At 47.5% G+C, this 12,051-nt stretch overlaps 1 protein-coding gene across 3 annotated transcripts in view; it reads right to left on the reverse strand.

Moving 5' to 3' along the window:
- Positions 1-1,670: 1,670 nt before the first annotated feature.
- Fam3b (FAM3 metabolism regulating signaling molecule B) overlaps positions 1,671-12,051 on the reverse strand; it is a 31,574-nt gene continuing 21,193 nt past the window's right edge. For all 3 annotated transcript variants that reach the window (XM_055615015.1, XM_055615013.1, XM_055615014.1), the window contains 5 exons: positions 8,636-8,694; positions 6,880-6,930; positions 6,281-6,368; positions 5,648-5,780; positions 1,671-1,798 (listed from right to left, as the gene is read on the reverse strand). In XM_055615015.1, the coding sequence (XP_055470990.1) occupies positions 1,709-1,798; positions 5,648-5,780; positions 6,281-6,368; positions 6,880-6,930; positions 8,636-8,694 (421 nt within the window). In that variant the 3' untranslated portion in view covers positions 1,671-1,708. The remainder of the gene's footprint in view (positions 1,799-5,647; positions 5,781-6,280; positions 6,369-6,879; positions 6,931-8,635; positions 8,695-12,051) is intronic.

Genomic DNA, 12,051 nt, shown 5'->3' on the forward strand with positions numbered 1-12,051 from the left:
TAAATGGTGAGTGTGTGTGTGTGCATGTGTATATGGTGTGTATGGTGAGTGTGGGCATGATGAGTGTGTGCACATATGTGACTGTATGTGTACGTACATGCGTGTGTGCAAGCACGTGTGTGTGTGTGTGTGTGTATGGTGAGTGTGCATGTGTGTGTGTGTGTGTGTGTGTGGTGACTGTATATGTGTACATGTATGTATGGTGCGTATGTGTGTGTGTGATGAGTATGTGTATGGTGAGTGTGTGTGTGTGTGTGTATAAATGGTGAGTGTGTGTGTGTGCATGTGTATATGGTGTGTATGGTGAGTGTGGGCATGATGAGTGTGTGCACATGTATGTGTACGTACATGCGTGTGTGCAAGCACGTGTGTGTGTGTGTGTGTGTGTGTATGCTGTGTGTGCAGACTGTGGCAAGGCCAGAGGTCAAAGTCAGCTATCTTCTTCTACCACAATTTATTCCTTTGTGTACGTGGCTATGTTTGTGCATAGATTGTGTAAATACATATATTCCTCTATATGTGCCTGTGTGGAAGTCAGAAGTGAGAGTGTTTTCATCTACGGGTCTCACCCTGGCCCAGAGCTCCTGCTGCAGACCAGCCAAGAAGCCACCGGCCTCGCCTTTCCCCGGGCCCTGGCACTGCGACACTGTTGCCACAGCTTCTTTTCCCACCACCCCAGGGGTCTGAACTTGGGTTACGCAGGAAGCTTTCCCTGACTCAGCCGAATACCGTGTTTTTTCGAGACGTGAGCTGGAAGCTCAGGTCTAGACCGGCTGGCCTGTGGCCTCCTGTGTGGGGTCTGCAGAGTGCGCCACCATGCCCAGCTTTTTACGTGAAGGTTTGGGGTCCAGCTCCGGTTGCCATGCTCGTGCAGCCAGCATCTTGTCCATCAGACCATCACCCATGTTGAGGTCATTCTGCTGACGTTTCAAACCATGCCCTTACTTGAAGCTGAGACCCCTTGGGCCAGAGAGCCAATCACACTGCTGTACAGGCTTCTGGCTCCTCTGGTGGGCAGCACAGGAAGGAGCTCAGAGCAGATTCCAGTCAGCGATGTCTGTTCTCCGGACTTCATTCTTAACCTGGCCACAGGTGCCACCCACTGGCTGCACTGGGAAGGAGTCTCTCCAAGTCTGAGCTACGTGGCTGCCCTCCTGAAAGGAGGTTCATAATCAAGGCACAGTGCCAGCTTCACTCCTGGCCAAGCAGTGCCTTGCACAGAGGTAGAGCTGGAAGCAAATAAATCCATACCCTTCAGGGAAGTTTAAGAGCCAAATGTGAGGGGACCAAATGTTGGCTAAGGCCTCATTCATTCCCCAGGAGATAATGGCGGGAACAAGGGCATTCCAAGTGACAGTGGGCAAGCACACACTCCGAAGAGCTGTGGAGACACAGTGGCCTGACTTAGACATGAGCATAACACTGCTCAGCAGCCAGTAAGAGTTTCAATCCTCTCCACCCTCCGTCCAGTTTCCCCCAGAACGACCCTGTCTGCTTGCTTTTCTGGCTTGAGAACACCTACACTCTACACAGCAGCACGGTAACATCAGCTGCTGAGACTCAGTGTAACCAACGGTGTCTTACTGGTTTACAACAAACTTCGAGTCAGCATCAACCCTTTCCCCAGCTGCACGGCAAGGGATCAGACTCCTGCACATTGCAGCTGCGCGTATATGCACAAAACACATTTATTGAAGTCCAGACATTGCTAGCTCAGCCCTTTGGGTATGCATCCTTCGATCTGTATCTCTGCTGGCCAGCCTGAGTATCTGTTCTTAGATGGATCTGAGTGGTTGATCTGTGAGGGGAAGAAAAGGGTGTCGTTTATCCACTAAGCTCATCAAAACCTGCGGGATCGTGTCTGCTGGGAGCAGAAGTCTCACGGCAGCACTCTCTTTAGCCCAAGCTGAGCTTACATTTCTCAGTGCCCCTCTTTCTTCTCCAGCCCATTCTTTCTGTCATTTCATCTTTACTTCCTGGCTGCCCTCCTTCTATCCCTTTCTTCTGCCTCCCTTTCCTTTCTTCAGCTTCTTTAGCTAAAGAGCATCCTATTCTGTAGTCCAAGCTGGCCTGGAACCTACAGTGCTGCTCCTGCCCTCAGCCTTCCAAGTACTGAGATTATAGACCCAAACTACCACACCCAGGCTCAGTGTCTCTCAATAGCCTTTAAATGCAGCTGTAGTCCTTTCCCAGAGGATGGGGTCTTGTGCAGTCGCCAGCGCGGCCTGATAGGGCAGCCAAGAGCGCGTGAGAACAGCTGCAGCAGTGTGAGCTGGCCCCACATTCTGTTTACTTTTGATCCACGTAGGTGTGCGTTTGGTGTGCATTGCCAGGGGGACAGCTCGTTATCTAGCTCTCAGCTGTGGGGACAGGACCATGCAGTCCAGACTCCACACAGGCCACTGCCAGAGGGCATTAGCACTTGTCACTCAGCAAACATGTATTCACACTGGAGTGGACATTATGACCACATCTTCAATTCTTTCACTGGCAGTGGAGCATCCTAGCCTACTGCCTTTTCTTACACCACAACCCCACTGAAACCTAACTCACATACTGTGAAACTCAACTGCTGACAACATTTACCACATTCCCAGCGCATGCCCCTGTCACCACAGCCACTAAGACATGGCATCACCTGAAAGAGGAGCCTCACACTGCAGCAGCCATTCCTGTCCTTCCCCACCCCAAGCAGCCACTAACCTACTTGCTGTCCCCTTGGATCTGTTCATTCTAGAAATTTTGTCTAACAATGGAAGCACACAACACATCACATCTGCTTTTGCTTGTGTCACTCAGCATAGTGTTTTCAAGAATCTCCAATGCAATCGCTTATGGCAGTTTCAGTACGGACACGGCTGAATATTCCTCCTCGCGGTTAGCCTATGTTGACACCGCCCTCTGGCTGGAAGAGCACAGCTGTGTAAACTTGTACCCCAGTTCCTGAGGGAAGCCATGCTCACAAATAAGCTTGTTGGGCTAAGAGGAACTGTCTCTTTTAATTCGAAGAAATTGCCACTGTTCCTCATTTTACGTCTCTTCTAGCCACTCGAGCATTCGAGGCTCGGCACATGTTCTTCACCAGTTACCTGTCTCACTACAAGTTATGATTACAACCACCACAGTGAGCCTGAGGCTCCAGCTCACTGAGATCTGAGCTGTTTTTGTTGTCATGACTTGGGCTACTAAGCCTCTGTCCACAGTTTATCACCAGTCTGTGTGCACATCTTCCTTGAAGAAGCATCTATTCAGAGGTTTTGGCTATTTTTATTGGGTTATCTTTTTAATCATTGAATTATAAGAGCTCTTTATATATTTTGGACACAAGTCTGTTATTTGCAAATATTTTTCTCCTACAATTACTCTGTGGTTTTCTTCTCACTTTGTAGCTCTTGTTTGAGATAAGATCTCAAGCAGCCCAAGGTGGCCTTGAACTCAACGGTAGCCAAAAATGGCCTGAATTCCTGATTGTTCCACCTCCACATCCTGAGTGCTAAAATGACAGACCATGGTGCCTGGCTGTTTTCTTTCTTCGTGTATAACTTTGGAACAGAAAGCTCTGTAATTCTGAAGCTGAATGTTTTATCTTTTTCCTTTTGCTGTAACACTGCACTCTTCCAGAAGCCCCTGACTAGCCCAGGATGGTGGAGATTTCTGCCTGTTTTGCTATCCTGCTGAGAGAGGTTGGCAGTTTTACCTCTTTAGGTATTTTACCCTTTAGGTGTTTGACTCATTCTGCATTGTTGTATGTGGTGTGTGGCAGGGAACCAAATCCATTTTCTCCCCATGTGATATGTAGTTCCCCCTGCACTTTATTAAAGAAACTATTCACCCCTAAAGAGATAGTCTTGGTTCACTAGACAAAATCATCCGGTGAGGTCTGAGGGAAACCTTGTGGTCTCTGGAACTCTAGCTCTACTCACTCTTATATGCCTGTCCTCACAGATGCCAAGCCATTCTGATGACTGCAGCTTTGGAGTAGGTTTTGAGACCTAAGCCTTCTTCCTTGAGCCCACTTTGGTGTGTCTTTATCCCTTTCCTGCTGGTAAGGATCTGAACTAGCTTGTCCACATAGCCTAAGGAGACATCTGTCTGTGGTATGGGTCATTTGGAGTGAAGGGAATCCTAAATTCACTCTCAGAGTGTGCCCCCAAAGCCAACACAAGTGGGGTATCTCCCCACTACTGGGAGCCAAAGCCAGCTACTGGAAAGTTACCAACAGCTGCAACAAGGTCATGGGTGAGAGATTTATGTTCCAGGAACTTATGAGACATCTGCTTGTCAGGCTAGAGCATCTTGAGATATCTTAGCTAACATTCTTGTTTTCTTTTAGCAAATATTCTTGCGGTATTTTGCATCATAAACCACCCTGCTATCTCTTGTATCATAAACTACTTTGCTGATGCATTTTCCCTTCCTGCCTTCTCCCTATAAAGTTGTGTGAAAATTTTCAAATAAATAAGACCTTGATCACACAGCCTGTCTTGGTCTTCATTCTTCGTGTCTCTTGTCCCACCCCATTCATTGAACCCCCGCTGGTCAGGGCACCCCACTACACAGTCACTGGTACCAAAGGAAAACTGAAGCTTAAACAAAACCATGTGTGTTCTCAGCAAACCTCACCTTGAATCCCTGTGCCCTACTCTCATGCCTGTCTTCCTTCAATCTCTCTGGGCCTAGAGAGCCACCAGCCAGAGCCTCCTCCCTTTGAAGGTGACCATGAGGCCTCCATTGCCCACAGATATTCAACACTGAAGGGCTGGCTTTCTGTGTATAAACTAACCGGGGGTCATGGTGAAAACATGCTTTGACTGGCACATGTCAACCTAATCATGGCCTCCAGGTTCCTGTTTCAGATATGAGGGTGCTCCAGAAGGGACAGGATCTCTGGAGCTAGTAACAGTGACCTAGATGTCACCCTCCTCCTAGAAGAGACTATACCAACCAGAGGAGACTCAGCTGCTCCTGGCTGCAACTGTCTTCTTTAAACCATGATGCCAGACAGTGGAAGCAAAGGCTCAAGCTGAATCATGTGACCTGGTGTAACCCTGGGGAAGGGGCAAGCTCTGCCCTTTTGGAATTCTAGCTAAGCAGGAAGATGGCCTTATCAGAGCTATGGACCTTGTTGGTACAGCCAGTCTCCTCTTCAGGCCCACTTATGTCTGTCAAAAAGGGGTGATGCTCCCCAGAGGCATCGACCTTGCACAGCCATGTAGCATGCCCCATCAGCTGGGATGTTCATTGGAACTTTGCTCACTTCCCTCCTTTGCCTGTTTCTTTGATAAATGAAGGCATCAAGCCACAGATGACTCCTTCAAGGATGGCAATCAGCCAAAGCCACTCTGTCCATGCCTACTTGACAGTTCATCTTAGAAGTGGTTCATATATAACTGCCCCAGGAAGTCCCTCTGTGACTGTGTGAGTGCCACCCCCAGAGGAGGGACTAAAGGAGGTTAGCTCCTGCCCAAACAGCACGGCCACACCAGGGACAGAGACCAATCCCAGCATCCCATTTGCAGACTCCATTGAGACTGAAGGAGTCTGGAATGGAGTGAATGGGCTGCCAGTGCTCTGTGTATAAATGACTGTTGATGAGACACCTCACACCCCACAGCCCTGTCTGAGAGGGAATGGGTAAAACACTCACCTTTTCTCTCTCAATATCTGAAGGGAGCTCAAAGCCCTTTCCTGCAACAAATACCCAACTTGACCTGAACTTCATATTCTTAATTTCTTTGCTTCCAAGGGCTTCTATGGCGTCCTTCGCTTGGGCCTGCAGTCTGGGTCAAAGGAGAAAGCATTAGAAGGCTCCAACAGCTCAGCCGAGGGAGCCAAGGAAGGCTGCAGAAGGAGGGCAAAAAGGCCCAGTGTCCCGAAACAAGTCCACTTTCTAAGCAAGGAGCTCTGTATTTCCACAGGCTCTTTGAACTAGTGGGATGTACTTAGAGAGTCATTGAGTTACATAAGAACTCCTGGTAGATAGTTACGTGTGTTTATATGTGTGCCTGCAAACACGTGTGCATGCATGTGAGCTTGTGTATAAACTTCTGCGTACAAATAAGCAGGTGTGTTTGAGTCTGTGTGTGCATTGTGTGTGAGCCATGAATGTGTGCATGTGTGCACATGTCTCTGTGCGTGAAACGTGCCCTGATGCAGGTGTGGGAGTGGTTTCCGGCACTTGCCGCGACCATTTCTTCCCTTCCCTCATGAAAGCATCTCACTCTCTAGGAGTTGCCAGATCCGGGGCCTTTGCCTTCCTCCTGGCTGGCTGCACACTCACCTGGAGCTCCCATCATCGTGCGTCACCATGAACAGCAGGGATTTCAAAGGGGTGCTCTGAATGAACTTGACCATTGGCCCAGAGTTGTCTGGAGGATCAAGGCCAGACAGCAGTTCAGTCTTCTCAGTGAGGGAGGCTCCCACCCCCCCCCCACCTATTCTGCACCCCCTGCTCCCTCTACTGGTCTCAGGGAACAGTCAGTGCCTCCACTACCTCCTCAGGAGTGCTGTCAGGGGCTCCATGGGAAGCTATCTTAGAGAAGCCCAGGGGACATGGACAACTTGCAGCAAGTACTTGGGGTATAGCAAACAAACAAAGATGGAAACAAGGCAAGCCATACAGAGTGGAAAGCCCTGAATAAATTAAACCTGAACCTGGCTCCAACCCCAGCTTATGCAAGCACCCATTAGCCACCTCTTCCATCAGGAATAAGAGGTCAGTCCCAAGGGTGATGTCCTAGAGCACAGGGCTCAGAACTGTGACCGAACCTACATATGATAAACACATGCCAAAGAGACTCTGCTTCTTCATCAAGCCATGCCTCAGTTTCCCCATGGGGTCTACACAGTCTTCATTTCAATTGGAAAAGGCTTTCTTACCACCTTCGTACATATCAAAGTACTTTGTTGCTATCACCTTCCCAGTCTCATCTGAAAGTAAGAGAAACAGCCTTTTAAGAGAAAGTTCGTGGGACCAAGTGTATGCTGTAGTGCTAGCCACCATTTTGGGCACATTTCTTTTAAGGGACTCTGGAGGAAATAGGATAGAGTGGTCCCTAGCCTGGAGAAGGGATGTGTGATGGGATTATTCTTCCAAACTCTGACCAGAGCAACTCCATCTTATGGTTATCTTTATCCCAACCTGCAGCAATACAGGCTGTCCTCCTATAGGCTACAAGTCGTCCTTCCCATGGTCAGTGTTTGCTGAAACCAGAACTGTAAGAGCAAGGTCAGGGCACATGGAGACATGGAACCTGAGCTTAGTTTTAGCACCCCAGTTTGTATGAGCCTGCAGCCACCTCTGCCTCTTCAACACTAAGAGGAGGGCTGAACTGGGTTTGCTGCTGTGCCTGCGAGCCTATAAAGTAGGACGTTGGTAGGCAGAGGGTTGGGAAATGGCTGTGGCAAGGCTGTCTGTGAGTCACCCAGGCTGCAGTGAACAGCCCAAACAAATTCATTTATATCATTTATGTCACCAGTCTAGACCCACTGGGCTTTGTGTCTGGCCTATCTGCTCCTTCCTTGTTTGGGGTGAATGGAAGTTTTTATTTCTCCCGAGGAAGTCACAGAGCAATAAGCTGACCTCCAAGGAGCACCTCCACCAGGGAGAAGGTACCTGGCCACTTCTCTAGGACTCTCTGGTCTGTGTCAGCTACAGGATCTTAAGCTCCTCTTCTTTCCCTTTTAACTATCAGAGCCCTCCAGACATTTCCACGTCACACTAGGTGTCCAAAGGGGTCATCTGACTGAGAGTGTTTTGTCCTGCCCCACCGCCCTAGCGTCACTGGCTCTGCAGCTGGCTGCTTTCTGTATGACCCCTGTTTTCTCACCTGTTATGGTTCCTACTGCAAGGGACCCCTAAAATTACTACCATCCCAGAGGAGGCTCATGCATCCTGCACAGGATCCCATGGCCCACAGCAGCCAGAGAGAACTGGTCAGTGTTGTTTCCCTCTACTCGGTCCCCAGCTCCGAGAGCAAAAGGATCCCCAGAGCCTGTGTGGATCTGAGCTTCACTGTCTTCTCTGCCTGCCCTTCCTCAATAGCAAAGTCTAAGATTCAGTTTTTGCTTATTTTGTTGTTGTTGAACCATAAATGGTTTGTAGAGTAAGACTATTAAACAGCTGTATCATCTTAGAACTCATTACAATGTAGACCTAGATATGACATTATGTGTTGAACCCATGGTCTTGGCTTGGGGAGATGGCTCAGTGGATAAAATGCTTGCCTTGCAAGTATGAAGAGCTGAGTTCAAATTCCAAAAACTTGTGTAAAACTGACACAGAACTGTGTGTCTGTAATCCCAGTAATCCTGTGTGGAGATGAGAGGTGGAGACTCACTGGCCAGCTAGTCTAGTGTGCACAGTGGCAAAAAAAAAAAAAAAAAGAAAAAAGAAAAAGAAACAAAACAAAAACAGAGACCCAAAGAAGAGATCCCAAGGAAAGAGCGAGGTGAGAACCCACATCTGAGGTTGCTCTTTAACCCCCACATAGACTGTAACATATGTGTGCCCATACTCAGATGACTGTGCATATGCATACACACATATTGACTTTTTGAAAGAAACATCAAGGTCTCTGTGGAAATGCTATTTCAGGCTTTGAGGGATTTCCTGAGAAACACAAGTACCACTTACAATTAACAACTGCGATGTTTATTCCTCTTGCCACATTCCCGACCTTCTCTCCTAGTAGTCTAAAAAGTGAATGAGAGTCAATCAAGGAGCTCCTACTTAGGCAGGGTGATCAGCCCTCCCTCACTATCAGCCCTCCCTTCCCTGCAGCCCTCCCTCAATAGGCCTGTGCTCAGGGCCGTGGCACCCCCTCTCCTTCCTGCTGTCCCTTCCACAGTATGCAGTGGCTGGTACTGCTCCCCCAAACTACCCCACCTTTTCTCTATACACCTGCAGGATTCAGATTCAGTTCCTGGGTGCCTGGAAACTACGTTTCACCTTAAAATCTGGATCAAAGGCCAGACATGAAGGTTCTGCACCAAGGCTTCTGCAGTGAGGCCCTCTCAGGCCCTAAGAACCCATGCCTGGTCTCACAGTCTTGAGAGAGGATGGCAGGTCTCCTCCACGCTGGGCTTCCTCACATCTCCTTTTTTCTTCGCTCATTCACTTCCTTCCCTACCTCAGGACCTGCAGGCTTTGCCTACCTTTCATCACCCTTTCCCCCACCCACCAGGCCCAGCCCTGCTTATCTCATTAATAAACACGTGATACTGCACCACTTGATTTTTGCTTGTCTTTTGAAAAGATTCTTATTTAATAGGTGTGTAGTCTGTGCACACAAGTGCAGTACTTGAGGAGGCCAGAAGATGGCACAGAATGGAGCTGGAGAGAAAGGCAGCTGAGAGCTGTCTAACGTGAGTGCTAGGAACTGAAGTCAGGTCCTCTGGAAGAGCGGTAAGTGCATTTAACCACTGAAACATCTTTCCAGGCCGTTTTTGCTTGTCAGTTTAAAAAATGAAATGTCAATATCAAATGCAATTTAAATTTACTTTTTGTGTCTGAAACCCAGGAGGAGTAAACTATTTCCTAGAGATGGTAATCGTCATCGGAGGTCATAGGGATAGTGTTTGTGCATGTGTGGGATGTGTGACTTATATGTGGATGTGTGTGGTAGGTCTGTATGTATTCATGTGTATACACATGAGCATAAGTGTGTTATGTGTAGTATGTATACAAGTTGTCTGTGTGCAGATTTCTGCATTTGTGTGTGCATGTATTGTGTCTATTTGCACATGTGTATAAACATGTTTGAACTTGTGTTGTATGATTACAATTATGTGCATATCCTGAACCTCTACTGAGGTTAGCATCAAAAGACCCACTAGCATCATGAAGAGAATCTGCAGTTTGTCCTTCATGACAAAGCTATAAGGTGAGCAACAAGTGCCTCACTATTCTGCCTCTGGCATGCTTAACTGAAGGCCTCCAGGAGCCTCAAGGCTTCGTGCTTTCTAAGCATTGGAAAATAGTCTATGAGTACCCAAAAAGAGGCAAGGAAGGACTTCCACCCTCAGTTGTAAAAACCTGGGTAGCCCTAACCCCCAGAGGAAGTGAGGGATGAGGAGGAAAACATTTTTTTAAAGATTTATTTATTTATTATATATAGTGTTCTGCCCACATGCCAGAAGAGGGCACCAGATCCCACTATAGATGACTGTGAGCCATTATGTGGTTGCTGGGAATTGAACTCACAACATTTGGAAGAGCAGCCAGTGCTCTTAACCTCTGAGCCATCCCTCCAGCCTGAGGAAAACATTTTTAAAAAGATCTGTCGGATAAACCTACTACAATCTGTAAACCTAAAGAAACTAATCAAGAGGGAGGACTCTGGCTAAAATGCTCAATCCCCATCCCGAAAGGCAAACAGGATGGGCATAAGAAGAAGAAAACAGGAAACAAGTTAGGAACCTATCACAGAGGGCCTCTGAAAGGCTCTGCCCTGCAGACTATCAAAGCAGATGTTGAGACTTATGGCCAACTGTTGGGCAGAGTGCATGGAATCTTATGAAAGAAGTGGGAAATAGTAAGATCTGGAGAGGACAGGAGCTCCACAAGGAAGAGCAACAGAACCAAAAAATCTGAGCACAGGGGTCTTTCCTGAGATGCATATCTCCATGCATGGAGATAACCTAGAACCCCTGCACAGATGTAGCCCATGGCAGTTCAGTATCCAAGTGGGTTCCATAGTAATGGGAAGAGGGACTGCCTCTGACATAATCTGATTGGCCTGCTCTTTGATCACCTCCCCCTGATGGGGGAACAGCCTTACCAGGCCACAGAAGAGGACAATGCAGCCACTCCTGATGAGATCTGATAGTCTAGGATCAGAAGGAAGGAGAGAAAGACCTCCCCTATCAGTGGACTTGGGGGGGGGCATGCATGGGGAAGGAGGAGGGAAGATGGGATTAGAAGGGGAGGGGGTTTATGGGAGGATACAAAGTGAATAAAGTGTAATTAATAAAAACTTTTTAAAAATTAAAAAAAAAAGATCTGTCGGGATAAGAGAGAGCCCTGAAATGTTGCCAACAACCAACTGAAGACAGGCCTTGCAGGGTGAATCTAACATTGAAGGAGACCTTTGCCCTGGCAGGAACACTGACTGCTTTCAGAAGGAGGCCTGGAGAAGTGAGCAGTACTCTGATAGCCATGGGGCCTTGGAGACAAAAGTCTGAAGGCAAACTGAGGGCCACACCAAATCTCTCAGATCTTACTGAGTTAGAGTCACAAAGGTTAGGAGAAATTAAACAAAAGCCGGAATTTGTGGACTTTAGCCCACATTTTATTGAACTAGGCAACCCAGAAAATAGTGACATTTATAATGTGTTTGTGTCATCCTGATCTGCCATAGCTCTGAGTCCCTGAAAACAGCAAGTGAGAAAATAACACAGAGACTCCCATCTTGCTGTGTGAGTGCCTCTGGCTTCTGACCATGCAATGTCTGTGTCTGCTCCAGCTATTGTGAAGTCACTTGCTATGCTTTTGACCCTCCTGACCTATGAGACAGAGTTCTTTTCTACCACAAACCATCTAGTTTCTGGTATCCATTACAGTGATGAAAAACTGATTGGTGTGTGTTTATGTGTCTTGCTGCTATTTTTAAAGAAATTCTCATATGTGCTGCCTGGCACACTGTCAGAAGAAGCTGACACAAGGAAAGAAGTCAATAAAAGCAAAAGCCAAACGAGCCAGCAGACAACAGTGGTAGACTCAGAGGCTCCAGCCAGCCAGCTGAACTCTGAGATAACAGCACTTGATGAACTCAAAAAGAGTGGGGAAAACAGAAAATTTCAATTGGAAGGAAGATGAAGAAGAAGAAGAAGAAGAAGAAGAAGAAGAAGAAGAAGAAGAAGAAGAAGAAGAAGAAGAAGAAGAAGAAGAAGAAGAAGAAGGGAAAGGAAAAAGGAAAGGAAAGGAAAAAGGAAAGGAAAGGAAAGGAAAGGAAAGGAAAAGAAGAAAGGAGAAAGGAAAGGAAAGGAAAGGAAAGGAAAGGAAAGGAGAAAGGAAAGGAAAGGAAAGGAAAGGAAAGGAAAGGAAAGGAA

Source organism: Psammomys obesus, unplaced genomic scaffold, assembly GCF_907164565.1.
Source record: "Psammomys obesus unplaced genomic scaffold, mPsaObe1.curated_primary_1811, whole genome shotgun sequence".
NCBI lineage: Eukaryota > Metazoa > Chordata > Mammalia > Rodentia > Muridae > Psammomys > Psammomys obesus.